Source organism: Simochromis diagramma, unplaced genomic scaffold, assembly GCF_900408965.1.
Source record: "Simochromis diagramma unplaced genomic scaffold, fSimDia1.1 OVJJ01000822.1, whole genome shotgun sequence".
In the NCBI taxonomy this organism is placed as follows: Eukaryota; Metazoa; Chordata; class Actinopteri; order Cichliformes; family Cichlidae; genus Simochromis; species Simochromis diagramma.
The window spans coordinates 4,636,227-4,660,544 of NW_024387520.1; the positions used below are offsets into that span (position 1 = coordinate 4,636,227).

Below are 24,318 nucleotides of genomic sequence, written 5' to 3' on the forward strand. Positions count from 1 at the left end.
ATTACAACAGAGTATTTCATTTAATGAATGAGTTTCTTAGATTCATTCTCAATGTGTACAGGAAAATTTCAGAAGTATGCTAAAACCTTTGCCAAACAAGTAAAGAACACATTTAAAATCATGATTTTAAACAATGAAAATGATTACTTGCAAATCTTAAAAGATCAGCACAAGATTCTTTTGATGCGCAGAGGATTAGAGAACAGTGGAATGGCTTTAAAATTGCTTGTGATAAGGAAAGCTAGATCCACCCAGTGCAACTGATTGGTCAGCAGATGGTAGTTTTATAAGCACTGGTCTGCTGCTAACTGCTACCTTGAAAAGCCAGGGTTGCCTCGCTAACCCCAAATCCTGCTTCGTCACTCAACTTACAGACTGTTTAAGAGAGGTGAAGTATTATGTAAGTTCTCTTCAGTGTACGGTAGCAGATGCAGAGAAAAATTCATCAAACTGGCAGCTCTAATTTTCTCCACAGAGAGGGCAAACTCAGTGAATGATTACAGCCAACACAGATGGCATACCCTGCCTGCCAGAGGTGGTTGGAGTTGGATATGATCCTTCAAATCAGTGGTGATGTGTGAGCTACAACCCACAAATATGGGAGACATTTGTGTTACTAATAACATTTGGCATCTATTCTGATATATATAAAAAGAAGAAAAACAGCACTGTCACTGTATCAGTGATAGCCACAGCTTGACCAAGAAAAGCTGAATATGAGCTTGCAAGAACAAAGCATCTCTCTCATTCTTTAAATGACACGTTTGCAGAAGGATTAGATGAATGCAATTAACATTCTTGATTGACAGGTAGCATTTTTAACAAAAACAAACAGAAAAACAGAGTCCTCTTTGTGAATATGCAACATTTTCAAGACATTAAGTGGTAAATATTCTGACAGAACAATTATAAAAAGGACCCTCCTGGCAAATTGTTGAGGTAATTTATTTATGTCCACATACACGTGTCATCCAGTTTGTGGATAATTATTTAAAAATAACTCTAAAAGAAAAGAAAGAAAGAAAGAAATCAGACTGTCTAAAGAAATCTGCTCCAAGTGATTTATATAAGAAAAAGAGTTTTTTCAGTAAGCCACTTGACATACAAGATAAACCGAATAAGTGAAGACAAGATGTCACTTGATCTATTTCAATTCAGCACATCCCACCCATCATTATCTCCGAAATACTTCCAGCACTAACAAAAGACCGCTTAAAGGCTACATTTTAACATCAGAACCTACAATCAGATGGGCCTTCAGCAAGCTTTTCACAGCTGGCTTTGACTAAAAGGCTAGAAAAATGCAAACATTTCGAATCCCTAGACCAAAGTTAGACACACGCACTATCAAGGAAGAAGGCATTATTATACAGTAACGTACAAACTAGGAAAGAGAACAGGGTGGAATTTTCCATCCAAAACCCTTTTAGGTTCAGGGGCTCTGCCTGGGCCATAAACGGGTCTACTCCGAGGTGGCTAGCCCCCAGGGACCTCTTTAGAAATGACTTGTGTTTGTCAACCAAAGAGAGGGGGACCAGTGGAAAATTACCAGTCCCGCACTCAGTCACGCAAGCACACATGCACACACACAAACACACACACTTGATCAGGACCACCTGTAGCCACATATCTATCTCTCTCAATGGTTATGTGACAGCTTGCGTTTTTAATGGGTGAGGGTGCGGGGGGCATGGTTGCGTTGTCAGGACGCACCAACCCGCAAACTACGCAAACGATGACACTGGATGATGTTCGCATCCATGCACATTTCCAAGAAAATATCTGCGACATGTCTAGCGTGCGACGTGTGACTGTGGGTGTGTGAGTGAGTGCACAGTGAGCAGCTTTAAAATGCTCTAAGCGAATGAATCCACGTATGAGTGCTGTGTTAATGTTTGCAACCCACATATATCTAATATGCTGGTCTACTGGAGCACAGAGAAATGGATGCCTCAACAACGATTCCCAGAGGTGCCCTGTCATGTACATTTGCACCTGATGCAAAGAGATGAGAATACCAAAGAAACTAATGCTGCATTCAGAGTTTAAAAGCAGAACAAGATCCAAACTAATGCTTTACCTGAGTTCCAAGGCAGCTCACCATCATGTGAGTGAGCAGTTTGGCAGCAAACATGGGGAAACGGGAGCACAGCACATGGGATATTATGGCCAATGCAAAGCCTGTAGACAGAGAAGTCAGCATTAATGATACTTAATTAAGTGATTTATTTGAATCCATTTATACAAGTGGGGATGTACATATGGAAACTCCACAAGGAGGGTAAGAAGATGAGAACTCAAGGGGAGAGTGTGTTGTACCTGAGATACAGATAAATCCTGAGGCAAAGAAGGCTTCATTGTAGGATGCAAGCTTTGCAAACTCAGCGTGGGCTGCGTAGATAGACAAGTGCGTGCATGCACACTCAACATAACTCCCACTTTCTTCCACAACCCTGCAGTATTGACCATTTGATGACCAGCTAAAGGGAAGACAAAAAGAGACAATAAGAGACGAGACACTACAACAGAATATAACAAAATATGAGCAAAGTAAATACAAAGGGCAATGAGTCTAACCATGCCCATGATTGTGTGCTATTTGTTCTCTGACATTTTGGCTTCTTTGAGTTTGTTTTATTATTATTATCTACAGTAACCTTTACTTTGCAAAGAATGTGTGAGACAAACCAGAGCATAACCATGTTTGTGTTAGATTCACTGTTACTGTGATTCTGACTCTCTCTCTCTCCATATTTTGCTCTCTCTTGGTATCACTTGCATAATAAATTTTGCTTCCTGGGGTACGTCCTCCAAGTAGCTGCTCTGTCCAAACCAAACCTGCCAAAAACACTGTGTTCCTGCCAAGTCCAATTTCAATCCCCAGGAATGTCCTCAACAAAGTAACTCAATGTGGGATGATTCAGCGTGCAGGAGACTGAATGTGTAGATATAAAGTAGAAAGATACGGCATCAGCCACAGAGAGGCCTTATTGAGAGGACAAACTTGGAACTCTGCCCTTTATTTAGCAAACTATTACCCAAAATAAGTATAAGGAAGACAAACAGAGGCCTTCTTTAGATGCTAATCAAGCCATGTGTAGTCTTAAATAAGGAAAGCAGTACACTGGTTGAGCTAAATTACGTCGAGTAAAAAATAAATTAGTAGGCAGACACTAGAACTAGAAAAAACCTCAGCAACTGATATTATCAGGTAACAAAAATAAATGGAAATATTTGTATATAAATAAAAATATACAGCTTATATTTTTGTATATAATGTGCACATTCTATTTTTAGTCTATCTGAGGAACAGTTAAGCTTGAATCTCATTTAATGTGTTTTTGTTACCTTCCAGTGGTCTGGTTCCAGAGAAGGCACTGAGACTGGCCTGGTTTAACCTGCTGACCGGGGCTGTGGATACGATACACCACCTCGTTGCCATCTTCCAGAGGTCGTGACCCTCTGCCCTGGAGACTGGCTGAGAATACCTACGTATAACCAGATACAACAGAAGACGGTTCAGTTGCAGAGCAGCCACCAGATTAATGGCTGCTTTATATCAGAGCCATACTGCCACCTGCTGTTTAAAAAAAGAAAAGGAGATTTTGACATTTTAACAATTTAACAATGATTTTTAAATGAAGTCAGTGTCCCAGCACCTACTTTCCCATTGAGAGCAGTAGCTGCATCACTGGTGAGAAACCAATGTTCATTTCTAAACTCGGTCAGCTGCATCCTGTTGAGGTTGCCGCAGTCCGCAGTTAAAACTGCTGGTACTGGCAGCAGAGTATTTGGGAGCTGGAAGAAGTCTGCATTACGGCCCCTGAACTTGTATCCATTAATTTCTGTGGGGTACCACTGGAAGGCAGAGATGTTCATATACGGACAAGTTTCCAGGACTGTAACCTTTCTGGAGAAAAATTTTACAAAGAAGAAATTGTAAATCCAAGCACGATTTAACATTAATTTGTGAGGTAATATTCATCTGTATTACAATAAGGTGTACCATGTAACTCTTCACTCATTTAGAACATTTAGGACACTCACATCTCACACTGACTATGTTTAAGGAGGGAGAATGCAAATCGCTCCGCCACCTCAGCAAGGTGGCTGAGACCTCGAGTGTCGACTCGACTCGGATTGGCCAAGGCACACAACAGGTTATAGGTCAAATTCCGGCTGTTGTTCTGTAAAGGAGCTCTTTCTGCCTCTGCAAGCACCTGGCTCAGAAGACAGAAAGGATGAGAAAGACTGAGGAGCTCTGAGTAAACTTTAGTGCTGTTATTCACACACTCATCTGAGTTACTTTCTTTAGTTTGACCTTCAGGGTCATGCGCATTGTGTGTGCTCAGAATGCATTTTTCTCTGTAGTCCCTACTTCTTATTTACTCTTTCTAAACATGTCCCTGTATATTCTGTTTATTCTTTTGTGCAGCTGGTTAAGAAGATGCAATAAATAGATTCTAATTTCAACTTCATGATAGCAGTAATCTTATTAAGTGAGAACTAATGAATGACAGACTGGTCCACAGAGCTATCAAAGTAGCTCATGGGAGGTGATGTATGCCCTTTAACTTAGCTGACAGACACAAACAAACAACTACACTGACTCACAGTCACATGCAATCACATTGATGCAGTAATTTAAAAAAAATTATTTGCTTGGTGTAAAAACCAGATGATTGGGCTTACCTTCCCCAGACCTTCAAACACAGCGATCATCTGCTCATTATTGAGAGGTGGACTGACTTTATCTATTAGTCCCTGCAGCACCAGGTCCAATGTAGGAGTTTCAAGGGGTTGATGCAACTGGTCCAGTAAGACCCAGACAGCTTCACTTGCTGCATTTGACACCAGAGTCACATTAGCCAGGCCAAACTGGGAGTGTACTGTGGCACCTCCTGTTGGATTGTATAGCTCCACTTGGAAGCGCTTAGGTGTGGGTAAGGATGAGGCACGGTCAGGTGTTAGGTAAATCTCCAGTGATGTGTTACGTTTGCCCACATCAAAAGTCAGCTGGCCCTCCTGCTTAGGGAAGTCCATCCCTGCTTCAGCAGGCCAGATTATAAATGGACCCACCACCTCTTCTCTGGAAAGCTCCTAGAAGAAGAAAAAGAAATAAAAACATGCTAAACTCTGCTGGACTTAATTGAAGGAGCAAGTGAAGAATGGAGTTATATAACCACCATCATATTTAAAGAAATGTATGAAAGGTGACACCACATATAAAGTTTTCAGCTGAAAAGAATGAACAAATCATACATTAAACTTGTAAAGGCACAACTTCCATTTGGTATACAATGGTCTAAATGCAAATAAAGCCCAGTGAAGTTGCCCATGTCATGATAATTAGGCTGAAAGCAACCAAAATGTGAACCAAATGGGGACTGGGCTTTTATTATTCAGCAAACCTGGTGTCTCACAAAATGCTTTGAGAGATGAAAGCGGATGACCCAGCCGTGTGAGGTTTTTGATTTTTTTTTAGAGTGCACTCAACAATCTTTCATCTCCACTTTCAAAAAGTACAAGCACCAGTAGATACTTTACGCCTTGGGGCTATGTGCAGACATCTTTAATCATAATCCCTCATAGAGAAGGAGGGCGATGATGAGATTAAAGAGGTGAGGAGAGGGGGAAAACTTTGGTCTCTGTCTGTGTACTTCATCAATAAACCATTACGTATATTAAAATATATAAAAAGCATTCATGACAGACAAAATAAGAGGCAACAAAACAAAATGTATTTTTGTAGTTGGAAAAAAAAAGCTTGGATAAAAGCTCATAATAACAAACCCATGCAGAAGACTGAAAAAAATTAATATAATAAGTCTTGGTGCTTAATTGCTCAAAATGGCTTAAATAATAAAAAATAGATCTGTACACTATGAGATGTCTATTAAAGCCAAGGTCTTAAAGTCAGCTTAACTGGTCCAGAAATAAACAGTTAAACATTTTTCTGGAGTTACGATTTCATTTCAGTAGGTAAATAGTGTAAAACATATTTGCTTATATAGGAAATATCTGTTACACAGAGTGGTGATAGCATGACACGTTCAAGGTAACAGTGAATGAGCAACAACTGGACTTAAATACATAAATAGCCCTTTTTGAACTACAAGTCATAGTCATACATTTCATTCACACCCAAATGCATTGGGGACAATCGAAGGTTCAGTATCTTGCCCTTTGACGTGTGGACTGATAGCATTGGGGACTGAAGCACTGATTAGTACGCATAGCCACAGCTGCCCAACATAAATGATTCCATGTTGGTTAAAGACCAAACCAATCAGCTGCATATACACTGCAAAAACTCAAAATCTTATCAAGTATATTTGTCTTGTTTCTAGTCAAAATTTCTCATCACACTTAAAATACGAGAAATCAGCTACAGAGTAACATTTCAGTGAGATATAGGAACTTGTGAAAAAGTCTTGAAAACATATTGTTTTATTTTATTGTTTTATTTTTTGTACCTTTTAACATTTCACAAAGTAAACTTGTTTTGTATTATGAACACATGTTTTTGTTGGCTGGTTAGAGTTGCATGGATCGCAGATTTATCCGTTTTTTGTGAATATAAGCTGCTGACTGGTGAGGAGAATTTTCAGCTTGGTACGTTAGTGTTCATCAGTTAATCATAAAACATATTTAGTGCTTATAACAAATATATTATGCTAAATAAAGACAGATTTTTCCACAATGTATATGATAGTAAGAGTTAGTAAACCTCTATTAAAGTCTCCCTCTGCAGTCTGTTGTTTCTTAGATTCAGCATTGAAACTGAATTTAAAACAAAACATAGATGACATTCTGTCGCCTCATCAACCACCAAGATCTCACTGCCTACAGACATTCAGTAACTCTCATTGGATAATGTTAATAAATATCTTTCACTAAATATGAATGTTTTCTACCTGTCCTTGTTTAAATTATGAAAGAAGTTATTATGCCTGAGAATCTCTAGAATGTCGAATACTTTCCACTAAACAGTTGTCTTCTACTTTGGTTAGTTTTTTTAACAACCATTTAAAAAACATATTTTGCTTTAGTTTTATTTTTTACTGCAATTCCTGTAGAGTAGCTTTTATAGTGTTAATTCAGTATGTGCTACAAAATAAAAGCCTTTCCTTTACATTAGGTTTGTGGGCATTTTATTTTGAATTGTTCCAATCATGGCACTTCAAAGGAACAGCGCATCACAGGAACAGCCTGTGATGTCACAGTGCACATTCCACTGGAAAAACCTATAAATAGAGGAGACGTTCAACCAACTTCAGTGGATCTCGGATGGCAGAAACACAAAGCAACCTGGTTGTTAAAACAAAGACAAGGCAGATGCAGAGAAACGCAGACGCAAACGCTGACGCATCTAGAATGGCAGAAGCAAAAACAGCCGCACAACCAAATACTGAAAAGTCTCCTGTGGCACAACCACCAAAGGAAACGGTTGTGAAACCAAAGAAACAACAAAAGCAAAAACAGAAAAGAGTGGCTGAAGAACCAAGAAGACCAATTACTCGGGCATATGCCCGGGCTCTTCTTGAAGCTCAAAACAGCATGGGTTATGGAGCAAACCCGAAAAATGAAGAAGTGCAAAAAAACACTGAAGCCACTCCTGAAAAAGAAAAGGCTGAATCCCTCCCCATTTCAAATGCAAAGGAGGACATGGAGAGAGAGGGAAATAGGAAGAACCACAGCAGACCAAACCCTGTACCTAACGGAGGGACTTGGCAATATCAACCCAATCCCACATTTAGACCCCCGTTGAATCCCTGGCACGAGATTGCTGCTCTCAGACACCAACTGGAAGCCTCCCAATACCATCAAAACAACCTTTACTGTAAAATGGTAGGTGCAAACAAGAGGGCCTCTTATCACCAGCTTGAGGTGAACAAACTTCGTGAAGAAATTCACGAGAACAAGCGAAATTATGAGGAAACGATTAAAGACCTCATAGAGCAGCTGGAAGAGGCTTCTAGTAATAAGCCCTATGACATCAGTGAGACAGACACTCTCGCAAATGACAATGAAGCTATTGTCATATTGGATGAGGTGATTGCTACCCTGCAGGACCAAATCAGCCACCCTACCACAGAGCAGTGTGTGGAGTCTGCCACTCCAACCACAGAGGCTTCACACACTGACTCTGTAGGACTGAAGTCCTCTAAGGAGGCTGAATTTGAGCTCAAATGTAGGATTCAGCAAGAGCAGATTGAGATGCTCCAGAAACAGCTCCTAGCAGCTCAAAATCAGCTTGAAGAGCAGGCCGTTAAACATAGGCAGGAGCAGGAGACACTCAACCTGGAAATCAGTGACCTGAAATCCCAGCTCTGCCCCAACAAGGCCCTTCATGATTTGAAGAGAGAATCTCCTGAGCGAGAGCTGAAAGAGGCCAAAGATTGCTCACTTAAAATCCCACAGCAGCACAAAGAACAAAATTCCACTGCTGCAAATGAAATGCATAAATGTGAGCCTCTGAAAGAAAACGAGACTGAAGAACAGGAGAAGATGGAAAAAGAGGACTCACTGCCATCCACTGCAATGTCTCTGCAGGAGCCTCAGAAAGAAAAAGACACCACAGAACAACAGAAGATGGAAAAAGAAGAGTCAGCTGCATTTTCTGCACAGGGATCTTTGCAAAGTCTACGAGACAAACAGAAAATGCTCAATGTCAAGGTGGCTGAACTCGAGAATGAAGTTAAGAGCCTGCCAGAAATTCTGCCAAGTAAGAAGAAGAAGAAGAAGAAGAAGCGGAACTGTGTGCGTCCCCAATTTCACATAATTGGTGTCAACATCAAGTCCTAAAAATCATATTTATATACAACTAAATTGTCAGTGAACATTTGAACCCCTCTCGGTCGAGACAGAAGGCCACCCCTTCCTGAGCCCGGTTCTGTCAGAGGTTTCTTCCCATTAAGAGGGAGTTTTTCCTCTCCACTGTCGCCAAGTGCTTGCTCATAGGGGATTTGGGGGCTTTTTTTTTTTAACACCAACCACTGGTAAGTTCACTGACATCAAATTTAAGACTCAGCAAATATGGAAATGGATCATTCGTCATCAAGTGAGGAATCATCCATTTAAAACATGTTTGCTGAGTCATATTTAGTTGTATATAAATATGATTTCTGTCACACTCAGGCCAATCACAGACTAATTTGGACAATTGGTAAAAAATAAATAAATTGAAAAAATTGAAAAACAGTAGTTGTGTCATTGTTTCGTGTAGATTTCAAATAACATGCCATTTTATGTCAACGTATTTCTGTTACATTTGTAGTGCTCGTGGTTTTATATTCTTATGATCCTGTTTGTTTGATGAGTATATCCTTCTGCCTTACTTCACATATTTACTGCTGCTTGGCTAGCTTTAGTCATGCTAGCATCAGCACGGGTAGAAACAGATACACATCAGAGACATCACATGTAGCTTGTGTTTATGTTCAGAGTGACATCTGATTTAAAAGCAGGCAGCAAAGCACTGAGCAGCATATCAGTCAGCACAGAAAACAAATGCCATAAATGTCATCAATTAGGCTGGAATAATTTGTTGTTTGTCTTCTATTGTAAGTGCTTTACATTTCAGCATGACATCCTGTATGTGTCCTACACTGAGGACACTTGAAACTGGTCATTTTCTTAGAATGGAGCTAAAGATAAAAACAAAACAAAACAAAACTTTCATAAGAAACCTTTATTCTGCAGTAAGGGACATTAAAAACCTAATAATGTTATCATTAAAAATATTAAAATGTGAAGTAAATGGTAAATGGTAAATGGCCTGTATTTATATAGCGCTTTACTAGTCCCTAAGGACCCCAAAGCGCTTTACACATCCAGTCATCCACACATTCACACACTGGTGATGGCAAGCTACATTGTAGCCACAGCCACCCTGGGGTGCACTGACAGAGAAGTAATCATAATTTTTGCACAAAATCAAAATAATCTGTTTATGACCCAGCAGTCTTAGCTAATTATAGGCCAATCTCCAACCTTCCTTTCATATCAAAAATCCTTGAAAGAGTAGTTGTCACACAGCTAACAGATCATCTGCAGAGGAATGGCTTATTTGAAGAGTTTCAGTCAGGTTTCAGAGCTCATCACAGCACAGAAACAGCTTTAGTGAAGGTTACAAATGATCTTCTTATGGCCTCTGACAGTGGACTCATCTCTGTGCTTGTCCTGCTAGACCTCAGTGCAGCATTCCATACTGTCGACCATAATATCCTATTAAAGCGATTAGAACATGCTGTAGGTATTACAGGTACTGTGCTGCAGTGGTTTGAATCATATCTATCTAATAGACTCCAATTTGTACATGTAAATGGAGAGTCCTCTTCACACACTGAGGTTAATTATGGAGTTCCACAGGGTTCAGTGCTAGGACCAATTCTGTTTACATTATACATGCTTCCCCTAGGCAGTATCGTTAGAAGACATAGCATACATTTTCACTGCTATGCAGATGACACCCAGCTCTATCTGTCCATGAAGCCAGATAACACACACCAATTAGTTAAACTGCAGGAATGTCTTAAAGACATAAAGACCTGGATGGCCGCTAACTTTCTGCTTCTTAATTCAGATAAAACTGAGGTTATTGTACTCGGCCCTGAAAATCTTAGAAATATGGTATCTAACCAGATTCTTACTCTGGATGGCATTACCTTGGCCTCCAGTAATGCTGTGAGGAACCTTGGAGTCATTTTTGACCAGGACATGTCCTTCAACGCACATATTAAACAAATATGTAAGACTGCGTTCTTCCATTTGCGCAACATCTCTAAAATTAGAAATATCTGTCTCAGAGTGACGCTGAAAAACTAGTTCATGCATTTATTACTTCCAGGCTGGACTACTGTAATTCATTATTATCAGGATGTCCAAAAAACTCGCTGAAAAGCCTTCAGCTAATCCAAAAGGCTGCAGCAAGAGTACTGACAGGGACTAGAAAGAGAGAGCAGATTTCTCCTGTTTTGGCTTCCCTTCATTGGCTTCCTGTTAAATCCAGAATTGAATTCAAAATCCTGCTCCTCACATACAAGGTCTTAAATAATCAGGCCCCATCTTATCTTAATGACCTTGTAGTACCATATCACCCTATTAGAGCACTTCACTCTCGCTCTGCAGGCCTACTTGTTGTTCCTAGAGCAGGGCTCGCAAAATCGCTAGCCCGACGTCCCGGGGCTAGCGATTTTTCCAGTCGGGCTACCAAAATCTATCTCAGCCCTGCCCGTCGGGCTATCATAGGAAGGAAAAATATATGTCAATGCTTTTGCATTCTTTCGGAAATGTAGTTGGGTAATTATGTCATTGGCATCGGTGAGCCACTGTCAATATGTGACATATTGAAATCGCGTTTGAATTTGCGCTTGTTTTTTCCTTCACTTTGCAATCGCACGAACTGTGCATAGAGAGCAACAGTACTGATTGGTGAGTGACGATAATTTGCGCACCAATTCCTCTGACATCGTCTTATCAATCGTTAGCTTACTATGCAAACATGACAAGTGAAATCTCCCACAGCAAGCTTAAACATGTGAGAGGTTGATCGCGCAGAGAATCGCTGACAACGTGAGTGCGTGTGTAAAAGCAGCAGGATATATATTTTAGTTCAGCCAAATAAGACAGGTCAGGGTGAAGAAGTGACAGCCAAAGAAAAGCTTACCACAAAACGGAAAAGAACAAAAAGAAAGTGCAGCTTTATGGTTTCATGGACAAAAGAATTTCTGTGGCTGCAATATGACAAGCTAAATAACCAGGGGTGCACATAAGTGGTCCGCAGGTGCGCATTCGCTATCAAAATAAAAAACGCGCACAAGATAAGAAGTTGCAACGCGTGTTTGCGTACATAAGATTGTCTGGAGGAGGACAGACATTTGTTTAGAACTCTTAAAGATGTCGAAGAAGCAAGCTCCTTTAAGCAATTACTTTGGTGTTCCTCCACCTCCAAAGAAATGTCAGAAGGAGTCCGAACCACAAAAGAAGCGCGTATTCTCGGAAAAGTGGTTGCAGGAGGTGAGCTGGCTTCAAACAAATGATGAACGCACAGAGATGTGGTGCACAATGTGCCGTGAAAATCCCACTTTAGCGGACAAAAACAGTGCTTTTTATATGGACGCAAACGCGTGTTGCAACTTCTTATCTGGTGCGCGTCTTTTATATTGAGAGCGAATGCGCACCTGCGGACCACTTATGTGCACCCGTGTAAATAACATAATGTTCGGGTGTGTTGTTGGTTTTCCCTCGATTTCTGAGTCAACAAGCATCTTTGTTACTGGGACCAGTAATTTTAAGAAAGGCCCCCATTAGAACCCATGAGAAATGCAAGAAATGCATTATTATTATTCCAGAAATAAACAGTTAAACATTTTTCTGGAGTTACGATTTCATTTCAGTAGGTAAATAGTGTAAAACATATTTGCTTATATAGGAAATATCTGTTACACAGAGTGGTGATAGCATGACACGTTCAAGGTAACAGTGAATGAGCAACAACTGGACTTAAATACATAAATAGCCCTTTTTGAACTACAAGTCATAGTCATACATTTCATTCACACCCAAATGCATTGGGGACAATCGAAGGTTCAGTATCTTGCCCTTTGACGTGTGGACTGATAGCATTGGGGACTGAAGCACTGATTAGTACGCATAGCCACAGCTGCCCAACATAAATGATTCCATGTTGGTTAAAGACCAAACCAATCAGCTGCATATACACTGCAAAAACTCAAAATCTTATCAAGTATATTTGTCTTGTTTCTAGTCAAAATTTCTCATCACACTTAAAATACGAGAAATCAGCTACAGAGTAACATTTCAGTGAGATATAGGAACTTGTGAAAAAGTCTTGAAAACATATTGTTTTATTTTATTGTTTTATTTTTTGTACCTTTTAACATTTCACAAAGTAAACTTGTTTTGTATTATGAACACATGTTTTTGTTGGCTGGTTAGAGTTGCATGGATCGCAGATTTATCCGTTTTTTGTGAATATAAGCTGCTGACTGGTGAGGAGAATTTTCAGCTTGGTACGTTAGTGTTCATCAGTTAATCATAAAACATATTTAGTGCTTATAACAAATATATTATGCTAAATAAAGACAGATTTTTCCACAATGTATATGATAGTAAGAGTTAGTAAACCTCTATTAAAGTCTCCCTCTGCAGTCTGTTGTTTCTTAGATTCAGCATTGAAACTGAATTTAAAACAAAACATAGATGACATTCTGTCGCCTCATCAACCACCAAGATCTCACTGCCTACAGACATTCAGTAACTCTCATTGGATAATGTTAATAAATATCTTTCACTAAATATGAATGTTTTCTACCTGTCCTTGTTTAAATTATGAAAGAAGTTATTATGCCTGAGAATCTCTAGAATGTCGAATACTTTCCACTAAACAGTTGTCTTCTACTTTGGTTAGTTTTTTTAACAACCATTTAAAAAACATATTTTGCTTTAGTTTTATTTTTTACTGCAATTCCTGTAGAGTAGCTTTTATAGTGTTAATTCAGTATGTGCTACAAAATAAAAGCCTTTCCTTTACATTAGGTTTGTGGGCATTTTATTTTGAATTGTTCCAATCATGGCACTTCAAAGGAACAGCGCATCACAGGAACAGCCTGTGATGTCACAGTGCACATTCCACTGGAAAAACCTATAAATAGAGGAGACGTTCAACCAACTTCAGTGGATCTCGGATGGCAGAAACACAAAGCAACCTGGTTGTTAAAACAAAGACAAGGCAGATGCAGAGAAACGCAGACGCAAACGCTGACGCATCTAGAATGGCAGAAGCAAAAACAGCCGCACAACCAAATACTGAAAAGTCTCCTGTGGCACAACCACCAAAGGAAACGGTTGTGAAACCAAAGAAACAACAAAAGCAAAAACAGAAAAGAGTGGCTGAAGAACCAAGAAGACCAATTACTCGGGCATATGCCCGGGCTCTTCTTGAAGCTCAAAACAGCATGGGTTATGGAGCAAACCCGAAAAATGAAGAAGTGCAAAAAAACACTGAAGCCACTCCTGAAAAAGAAAAGGCTGAATCCCTCCCCATTTCAAATGCAAAGGAGGACATGGAGAGAGAGGGAAATAGGAAGAACCACAGCAGACCAAACCCTGTACCTAACGGAGGGACTTGGCAATATCAACCCAATCCCACATTTAGACCCCCGTTGAATCCCTGGCACGAGATTGCTGCTCTCAGACACCAACTGGAAGCCTCCCAATACCATCAAAACAACCTTTACTGTAAAATGGTAGGTGCAAACAAGAGGGCCTCTTATCACCAGCTTGAGGTGAACAAACTTCGTGAAGAAATTCACGAGAACAAGCGAAATTATGAGGAAACGATTAAAGACCTCATAGAGCAGCTGGAAGAGGCTTCTAGTAATAAGCCCTATGACATCAGTGAGACAGACACTCTCGCAAATGACAATGAAGCTATTGTCATATTGGATGAGGTGATTGCTACCCTGCAGGACCAAATCAGCCACCCTACCACAGAGCAGTGTGTGGAGTCTGCCACTCCAACCACAGAGGCTTCACACACTGACTCTGTAGGACTGAAGTCCTCTAAGGAGGCTGAATTTGAGCTCAAATGTAGGATTCAGCAAGAGCAGATTGAGATGCTCCAGAAACAGCTCCTAGCAGCTCAAAATCAGCTTGAAGAGCAGGCCGTTAAACATAGGCAGGAGCAGGAGACACTCAACCTGGAAATCAGTGACCTGAAATCCCAGCTCTGCCCCAACAAGGCCCTTCATGATTTGAAGAGAGAATCTCCTGAGCGAGAGCTGAAAGAGGCCAAAGATTGCTCACTTAAAATCCCACAGCAGCACAAAGAACAAAATTCCACTGCTGCAAATGAAATGCATAAATGTGAGCCTCTGAAAGAAAACGAGACTGAAGAACAGGAGAAGATGGAAAAAGAGGACTCACTGCCATCCACTGCAATGTCTCTGCAGGAGCCTCAGAAAGAAAAAGACACCACAGAACAACAGAAGATGGAAAAAGAAGAGTCAGCTGCATTTTCTGCACAGGGATCTTTGCAAAGTCTACGAGACAAACAGAAAATGCTCAATGTCAAGGTGGCTGAACTCGAGAATGAAGTTAAGAGCCTGCCAGAAATTCTGCCAAGTAAGAAGAAGAAGAAGAAGAAGAAGCGGAACTGTGTGCGTCCCCAATTTCACATAATTGGTGTCAACATCAAGTCCTAAAAATCATATTTATATACAACTAAATTGTCAGTGAACATTTGAACCCCTCTCGGTCGAGACAGAAGGCCACCCCTTCCTGAGCCCGGTTCTGTCAGAGGTTTCTTCCCATTAAGAGGGAGTTTTTCCTCTCCACTGTCGCCAAGTGCTTGCTCATAGGGGATTTGGGGGCTTTTTTTTTTTTAACACCAACCACTGGTAAGTTCACTGACATCAAATTTAAGACTCAGCAAATATGGAAATGGATCATTCGTCATCAAGTGAGGAATCATCCATTTAAAACATGTTTGCTGAGTCATATTTAGTTGTATATAAATATGATTTCTGTCACACTCAGGCCAATCACAGACTAATTTGGACAATTGGTAAAAAATAAATAAATTGAAAAAATTGAAAAACAGTAGTTGTGTCATTGTTTCGTGTAGATTTCAAATAACATGCCATTTTATGTCAACGTATTTCTGTTACATTTGTAGTGCTCGTGGTTTTATATTCTTATGATCCTGTTTGTTTGATGAGTATATCCTTCTGCCTTACTTCACATATTTACTGCTGCTTGGCTAGCTTTAGTCATGCTAGCATCAGCACGGGTAGAAACAGATACACATCAGAGACATCACATGTAGCTTGTGTTTATGTTCAGAGTGACATCTGATTTAAAAGCAGGCAGCAAAGCACTGAGCAGCATATCAGTCAGCACAGAAAACAAATGCCATAAATGTCATCAATTAGGCTGGAATAATTTGTTGTTTGTCTTCTATTGTAAGTGCTTTACATTTCAGCATGACATCCTGTATGTGTCCTACACTGAGGACACTTGAAACTGGTCATTTTCTTAGAATGGAGCTAAAGATAAAAACAAAACAAAACAAAACTTTCATAAGAAACCTTTATTCTGCAGTAAGGGACATTAAAAACCTAATAATGTTATCATTAAAAATATTAAAATGTGAAGTAAATGGTAAATGGTAAATGGCCTGTATTTATATAGCGCTTTACTAGTCCCTAAGGACCCCAAAGCGCTTTACACATCCAGTCATCCACACATTCACACACTGGTGATGGCAAGCTACATTGTAGCCACAGCCACCCTGGGGTGCACTGACAGAGAAGTAATCATAATTTTTGCACAAAATCAAAATAATCTGTTTATGACCCAGCAGTCTTAGCTAATTATAGGCCAATCTCCAACCTTCCTTTCATATCAAAAATCCTTGAAAGAGTAGTTGTCACACAGCTAACAGATCATCTGCAGAGGAATGGCTTACTTGAAGAGTTTCAGTCAGGTTTCAGAGCTCATCACAGCACAGAAACAGCTTTAGTGAAGGTTACAAATGATCTTCTTATGGCCTCTGACAGTGGACTCATCTCTGTGCTTGTCCTGCTAGACCTCAGTGCAGCATTCCATACTGTCGACCATAATATCCTATTAGAGCGATTAGAACATGCTGTAGGTATTACAGGTACTGTGCTGCAGTGGTTTGAATCATATCTATCTAATAGACTCCAATTTGTACATGTAAATGGAGAGTCCTCTTCACACACTGAGGTTAATTATGGAGTTCCACAGGGTTCAGTGCTAGGACCAATTCTGTTTACATTATACATGCTTCCCCTAGGCAGTATCGTTAGAAGACATAGCATACATTTTCACTGCTATGCAGATGACACCCAGCTCTATCTGTCCATGAAGCCAGATAACACACACCAATTAGTTAAATAATCAGGCCCCATCTTATCTTAATGACCTTGTAGTACCATATCACCCTATTAGAGCACTTCACTCTCGCTCTGCAGGCCTACTTGTTGTTCCTAGAGCAGGGCTCGCAAAATCGGTAGCCCGACGTCCTGGGGCTAGCGATTTTTCCAGTCGGGCTACCAAAATCTATCTCAGCCCTGCCCGTCGGGCTATCATAGGAAGGAAAAATATATGTCAATGCTTTTGCATTCTTTCGGAAATGTAGTTGGGTAATTATGTCATTGGCATCGGTGAGCCACTGTCAATATGTGACATATTGAAATCGCGTTTGAATTTGCGCTTGTTTTTTCCTTCACTTTGCAATCGCACGAACTGTGCATAGAGAGCAACAGTACTGATTGGTGAGTGACGATAATTTGCGCACCAATTCCTCTGACATCGTCTTATCAATCGTTAGCTTACTATGCAAACATGACAAGTGAAATCTCCCACAGCAAGCTTAAACATGTGAGAGGTTGATCGCGCAGAGAATCGCTGACAACGTGAGTGCGTGTGTAAAAGCAGCAGGATATATATTTTAGTTCAGCCAAATAAGACAGGTCAGGGTGAAGAAGTGACAGCCAAAGAAAAGCTTACCACAAAACGGAAAAGAACAAAAAGAAAGTGCAGCTTTATGGTTTCATGGACAAAAGAATTTCTGTGGCTGCAATATGACAAGCTAAATAACCAGGGGTGCACATAAGTGGTCCGCAGGTGCGCATTCGCTATCAAAATAAAAAACGCGCACAAGATAAGAAGTTGCAACGCGTGTTTGCGTACATAAGATTGTCTGGAGGAGGACAGACATTTGTTTAGAACTCTTAAAGATGTCGAAGAAGCAAGCTCCTTTAAGCAATTACTTTGGTGTTCCTCCACCTCCAAAGAAATGTCAGAAGGAGTCCGAACCACAAAAGAAGCGCGTATTCTCGGAAAAGTGGTTGCAGGAGGTGAGCTGGCTTCAAACAAATGATGAACGCACAGAGATGTGGTGCACAATGTGCCGTGAAAATCCCACTTTAGCGGACAAAAACAGTGCTTTTTATATGGACGCAAACGCGTGTTGCAACTTCTTATCTGGTGCGCGTCTTTTATATTGAGAGCGAATGCGCACCTGCGGACCACTTATGTGCACCCGTGTAAATAACATAATGTTCGGGTGTGTTGTTGGTTTTCCCTCGATTTCTGAGTCAACAAGCATCTTTGTTACTGGGACCAGTAATTTTAAGAAAGGCCCCCATTAGAACCCATGAGAAATGCAAGAAATGCATTATTATTATTCCAGAAATAAACAGTTAAACATTTTTCTGGAGTTACGATTTCATTTCAGTAGGTAAATAGTGTAAAACATATTTGCTTATATAGGAAATATCTGTTACACAGAGTGGTGATAGCATGACACGTTCAAGGTAACAGTGAATGAGCAACAACTGGACTTAAATACATAAATAGCCCTTTTTGAACTACAAGTCATAGTCATACATTTCATTCACACCCAAATGCATTGGGGACAATCGAAGGTTCAGTATCTTGCCCTTTGACATGTGGACTGATAGCATTGGGGACTGAAGCACTGATTAGTACGCATAGCCACAGCTGCCCAACATAAATGATTCCATGTTGGTTAAAGACCAAACCAATCAGCTGCATATACACTGCAAAAACTCAAAATCTTATCAAGTATATTTGTCTTGTTTCTAGTCAAAATTTCTCATCACACTTCAAATACGAGAAATCAGCTACAGAGTAACATTTCAGTGAGATATAGGAACTTGTGAAAAAGTCTTGAAAACATATTGTTTTATTTTATTGTTTTATTTTTTGTACCTTTTAACATTTCACAAAGTAAACTTGTTTTGTATTATGAACACATGTTTTTGTTGGCTGGTTAGAGTTGCATGGATCGCAGATTTATCCGTTTTTTGTGAATATAAGCTGCTGACTGGTGAGGAGAATTTTCAGCTTGGTACGTTAGTGTTCATCAGTTAATCATAAAACATATTTAGTGCTTATAACAAATATATTATGCTAAATAAAGACAGATTTTTCCACAATGTATATGATAGTAAGAGTTAGTAAACCTCTATTAAAGTCTCCCTCTGCAGTCTGTTGTTTCTTAGATTCAGCATTGAAACTGAATTTAAAACAAAACATAGATGACATTCTGTCGCCTCATCAACCACCAAGATCTCACTGCCTACAGACATTCAGTAACTCTCATTGGATAATGTTAATAAATATCTTTCACTAAATATGAATGTTTTCTACCTGTCCTTGTTTAAATTATGAAAGAAGTTATTATGCCTGAGAATCTCTAGAATGTCGAATACTTTCCACTAAACAGTTGTCTTCTACTTTGGTTAGTTTTTTTAACAACCATTTAAAAAACATATTTTGCTTTAGTTTTATTTTTTACTGCAATTCCTGTAGAGTAGCTTTTATAGTGTTAATTCAGTATGTGCTACAAAATAAAAGCCTTTCCTTTACATTAGGTTTGTGGGCATTTTATTTTGAATTGTTCCAATCATGGCACTTCAAAGGAACAGCGCATCACAGGAACAGCCTGTGATGTCACAGTGCACATTCCACTGGAAAAACCTATAAATAGAGGAGACGTTCAACCAACTTCAGTGGATCTCGGATGGCAGAAACACAAAGCAACCTGGTTGTTAAAACAAAGACAAGGCAGATGCAGAGAAACGCAGACGCAAACGCTGACGCATCTAGAATGGCAGAAGCAAAAACAGCCGCACAACCAAATACTGAAAAGTCTCCTGTGGCACAACCACCAAAGGAAACGGTTGTGAAACCAAAGAAACAACAAAAGCAAAAACAGAAAAGAGTGGCTGAAGAACCAAGAAGACCAATTACTCGGGCATATGCCCGGGCTCTTCTTGAAGCTCAAAACAGCATGGGTTATGGAGCAAACCCGAAAAATGAAGAAGTGCAAAAAAACACTGAAGCCACTCCTGAAAAAGAAAAGGCTGAATCCCTCCCCATTTCAAATGCAAAGGAGGACATGGAGAGAGAGGGAAATAGGAAGAACCACAGCAGACCAAACCCTGTACCTAACGGAGGGACTTGGCAATATCAACCCAATCCCACATTTAGACCCCCGTTGAATCCCTGGCACGAGATTGCTGCTCTCAGACACCAACTGGAAGCCTCCCAATACCATCAAAACAACCTTTACTGTAAAATGGTAGGTGCAAACAAGAGGGCCTCTTATCACCAGCTTGAGGTGAACAAACTTCGTGAAGAAATTCACGAGAACAAGCGAAATTATGAGGAAACGATTAAAGACCTCATAGAGCAGCTGGAAGAGGCTTCTAGTAATAAGCCCTATGACATCAGTGAGACAGACACTCTCGCAAATGACAATGAAGCTATTGTCATATTGGATGAGGTGATTGCTACCCTGCAGGACCAAATCAGCCACCCTACCACAGAGCAGTGTGTGGAGTCTGCCACTCCAACCACAGAGGCTTCACACACTGACTCTGTAGGACTGAAGTCCTCTAAGGAGGCTGAATTTGAGCTCAAATGTAGGATTCAGCAAGAGCAGATTGAGATGCTCCAGAAACAGCTCTTAGCAGCTCAAAATCAGCTTGAAGAGCAGGCCGTTAAACATAGGCAGGAGCAGGAGACACTCAACCTGGAAATCAGTGACCTGAAATCCCAGCTCTGCCCCAACAAGGCCCTTCATGATTTGAAGAGAGAATCTCCTGAGCGAGAGCTGAAAGAGGCCAAAGATTGCTCACTTAAAATCCCACAGCAGCACAAAGAACAAAATTCCACTGCTGCAAATGAAATGCATAAATGTGAGCCTCTGAAAGAAAACGAGACTGAAGAACAGGAGAAGATGGAAAAAGAGGACTCACTGCCATCCACTGCAATGTCTCTGCAGGAGCCTCAGAAAGAAAAAGACACCACAGAACAACAGAAGATGGAAAAAGAAGAGTCAGCTGCATTTTCTGCACAGGGATCTTTGCAAAGTCTACGAGACAAACAGAAAATGCTCAATGTCAAGGTGGCTGAACTCGAGAATGAAGTTAAGAGCCTGCCAGAAATTCCGCCAAGTAAGAAGAAGAAGAAGAAGAAGAAGCGGAACTGTGTGCGTCCCCAATTTCACATAATTGGTGTCAACATCAAGTCCTAAAAATCATATTTATATACAACTAAATTGTCAGTGAACATTTGAACCCCTCTCGGTCGAGACAGAAGGCCACCCCTTCCTGAGCCCGGTTCTGTCAGAGGTTTCTTCCCATTAAGAGGGAGTTTTTCCTCTCCACTGTCGCCAAGTGCTTGCTCATAGGGGATTTGGGGGCTTTTTTTTTTTAACACCAACCACTGGTAAGTTCACTGACATCAAATTTAAGACTCAGCAAATATGGAAATGGATCATTCGTCATCAAGTGAGGAATCATCCATTTAAAACATGTTTGCTGAGTCATATTTAGTTGTATATAAATATGATTTCTGTCACACTCAGGCCAATCACAGACTAATTTGGACAATTGGTAAAAAATAAATAAATTGAAAAAATTGAAAAACAGTAGTTGTGTCATTGTTTCGTGTAGATTTCAAATAACATGCCATTTTATGTCAACGTATTTCTGTTACATTTGTAGTGCTCGTGGTTTTATATTCTTATGATCCTGTTTGTTTGATGAGTATATCCTTCTGCCTTACTTCACATATTTACTGCTGCTTGGCTAGCTTTAGTCATGCTAGCATCAGCACGGGTAGAAACAGATACACATCAGAGACATCACATGTAGCTTGTGTTTATGTTCAGAGTGACATCTGATTTAAAAGCAGGCAGCAAAGCACTGAGCAGCATATCAGTCAGCACAGAAAACAAATGCCATAAATGTCATCAATTAGGCTGGAATAATTTGTTGTTTGTCTTCTATTGTAAGTGCTTTACATTTCAGCATGACATCCTGTATGTGTCCTACACTGAGGACACTTGAAACTGGTCATTTTCTTAGAATGGAGCTAAAGATAAAAACAAAACAAAACAAAACTTTCATAAGAAACCTTTATTCTGCAGTAAGGGACATTAAAAACCTAATAATGTTATCATTAAAAATATTAAAATGTGAAGTAAATGGTAAATGGTAAATGGCCTGTATTTATATAGCGCTTTACTAGTCCCTAAGGACCCCAAAGCGCTTTACACATCCAGTCATCCACACATTCACACACTGGTGATGGCAAGCTACATTGTAGCCACAGCCACCCTGGGGTGCACTGACAGAGAAGTAATCATAATTTTTGCACAAAATCAAAATAATCTGTTTATGACCCAGCAGTCTTAGCTAATTATAGGCCAATCTCCAACCTTCCTTTCATATCAAAAATCCTTGAAAGAGTAGTTGTCACACAGCTAACAGATCATCTGCAGAGGAATGGCTTATTTGAAGAGTTTCAGTCAGGTTTCAGAGCTCATCACAGCACAGAAACAGCTTTAGTGAAGGTTATAAATGATCTTCTTATGGCCTCTGACAGTGGACTCATCTCTGTGCTTGTCCTGCTAGACCTCAGTGCAGCATTCCATACTGTCGACCATAATATCCTATTAGAGCGATTAGAACATGCTGTAGGTATTACAGGTACTGTGCTGCAGTGGTTTGAATCATATCTATCTAATAGACTCCAATTTGTACATGTAAATGGAGAGTCCTCTTCACACACTGAGGTTAATTATGGAGTTCCACAGGGTTCAGTGCTAGGACCAATTCTGTTTACATTATACATGCTTCCCCTAGGCAGTATCGTTAGAAGACATAGCATACATTTTCACTGCTATGCAGATGACACCCAGCTCTATCTGTCCATGAAGCCAGATAACACACACCAATTAGTTAAACTGCAGGAATGTCTTAAAGACATAAAGACCTGGATGGCCGCTAACTTTCTGCTTCTTAATTCAGATAAAACTGAGGTTATTGTACTCGGCCCTGAAAATCTTAGAAATATGGTATCTAACCAGATTCTTACTCTGGATGGCATTACCTTGGCCTCCAGTAATGCTGTGAGGAACCTTGGAGTCATTTTTGACCAGGACATGTCCTTCAACGCACATATTAAACAAATATGTAAGACTGCGTTCTTCCATTTGCGCAACATCTCTAAAATTAGAAATATCTGTCTCAGAGTGACGCTGAAAAACTAGTTCATGCATTTATTACTTCCAGGCTGGACTACTGTAATTCATTATTATCAGGATGTCCAAAAAACTCGCTGAAAAGCCTTCAGCTAATCCAAAAGGCTGCAGCAAGAGTACTGACAGGGACTAGAAAGAGAGAGCAGATTTCTCCTGTTTTGGCTTCCCTTCATTGGCTTCCTGTTAAATCCAGAATTGAATTCAAAATCCTGCTCCTCACATACAAGGTCTTAAATAATCAGGCCCCATCTTATCTTAATGACCTTGTAGTACCATATCACCCTATTAGAGCACTTCACTCTCGCTCTGCAGGCCTACTTGTTGTTCCTAGAGCAGGGCTCGCAAAATCGCTAGCCCGACGTCCCGGGGCTAGCGATTTTTCCAGTCGGGCTACCAAAATCTATCTCAGCCCTGCCCGTCGGGCTATCATAGGAAGGAAAAATATATGTCAATGCTTTTGCATTCTTTCGGAAATGTAGTTGGGTAATTATGTCATTGGCATCGGTGAGCCACTGTCAATATGTGACATATTGAAATCGCGTTTGAATTTGCGCTTGTTTTTTCCTTCACTTTGCAATCGCACGAACTGTGCATAGAGAGCAACAGTACTGATTGGTGAGTGACGATAATTTGCGCACCAATTCCTCTGACATCGTCTTATCAATCGTTAGCTTACTATGCAAACATGACAAGTGAAATCTCCCACAGCAAGCTTAAACATGTGAGAGGTTGATCGCGCAGAGAATCGCTGACAACGTGAGTGCGTGTGTAAAAGCAGCAGGATATATATTTTAGTTCAGCCAAATAAGACAGGTCAGGGTGAAGAAGTGACAGCCAAAGAAAAGCTTACCACAAAACGGAAAAGAACAAAAAGAAAGTGCAGCTTTATGGTTTCATGGACAAAAGAATTTCTGTGGCTGCAATATGACAAGCTAAATAACCAGGGGTGCACATAAGTGGTCCGCAGGTGCGCATTCGCTATCAAAATAAAAAACGCGCACAAGATAAGAAGTTGCAACGCGTGTTTGCGTACATAAGATTGTCTGGAGGAGGACAGACATTTGTTTAGAACTCTTAAAGATGTCGAAGAAGCAAGCTCCTTTAAGCAATTACTTTGGTGTTCCTCCACCTCCAAAGAAATGTCAGAAGGAGTCCGAACCACAAAAGAAGCGCGTATTCTCGGA

General features: G+C 40.2%; 1 protein-coding gene across 1 annotated transcript in view; it reads right to left on the bottom strand.

The window, feature by feature from the left end:
• adgrv1 (adhesion G protein-coupled receptor V1) overlaps window positions 1-24,318 on the bottom strand; it is a 141,532-nt gene that overhangs the window by 48,752 nt on the left and 68,462 nt on the right. Inside the window, 6 exon segments of the mRNA XM_040019073.1 lie at window positions 2,081-2,181; window positions 2,320-2,480; window positions 3,349-3,488; window positions 3,664-3,910; window positions 4,048-4,220; window positions 4,693-5,100. Coding sequence (XP_039875007.1) covers window positions 2,081-2,181; window positions 2,320-2,480; window positions 3,349-3,488; window positions 3,664-3,910; window positions 4,048-4,220; window positions 4,693-5,100 — 1,230 coding nt within the window.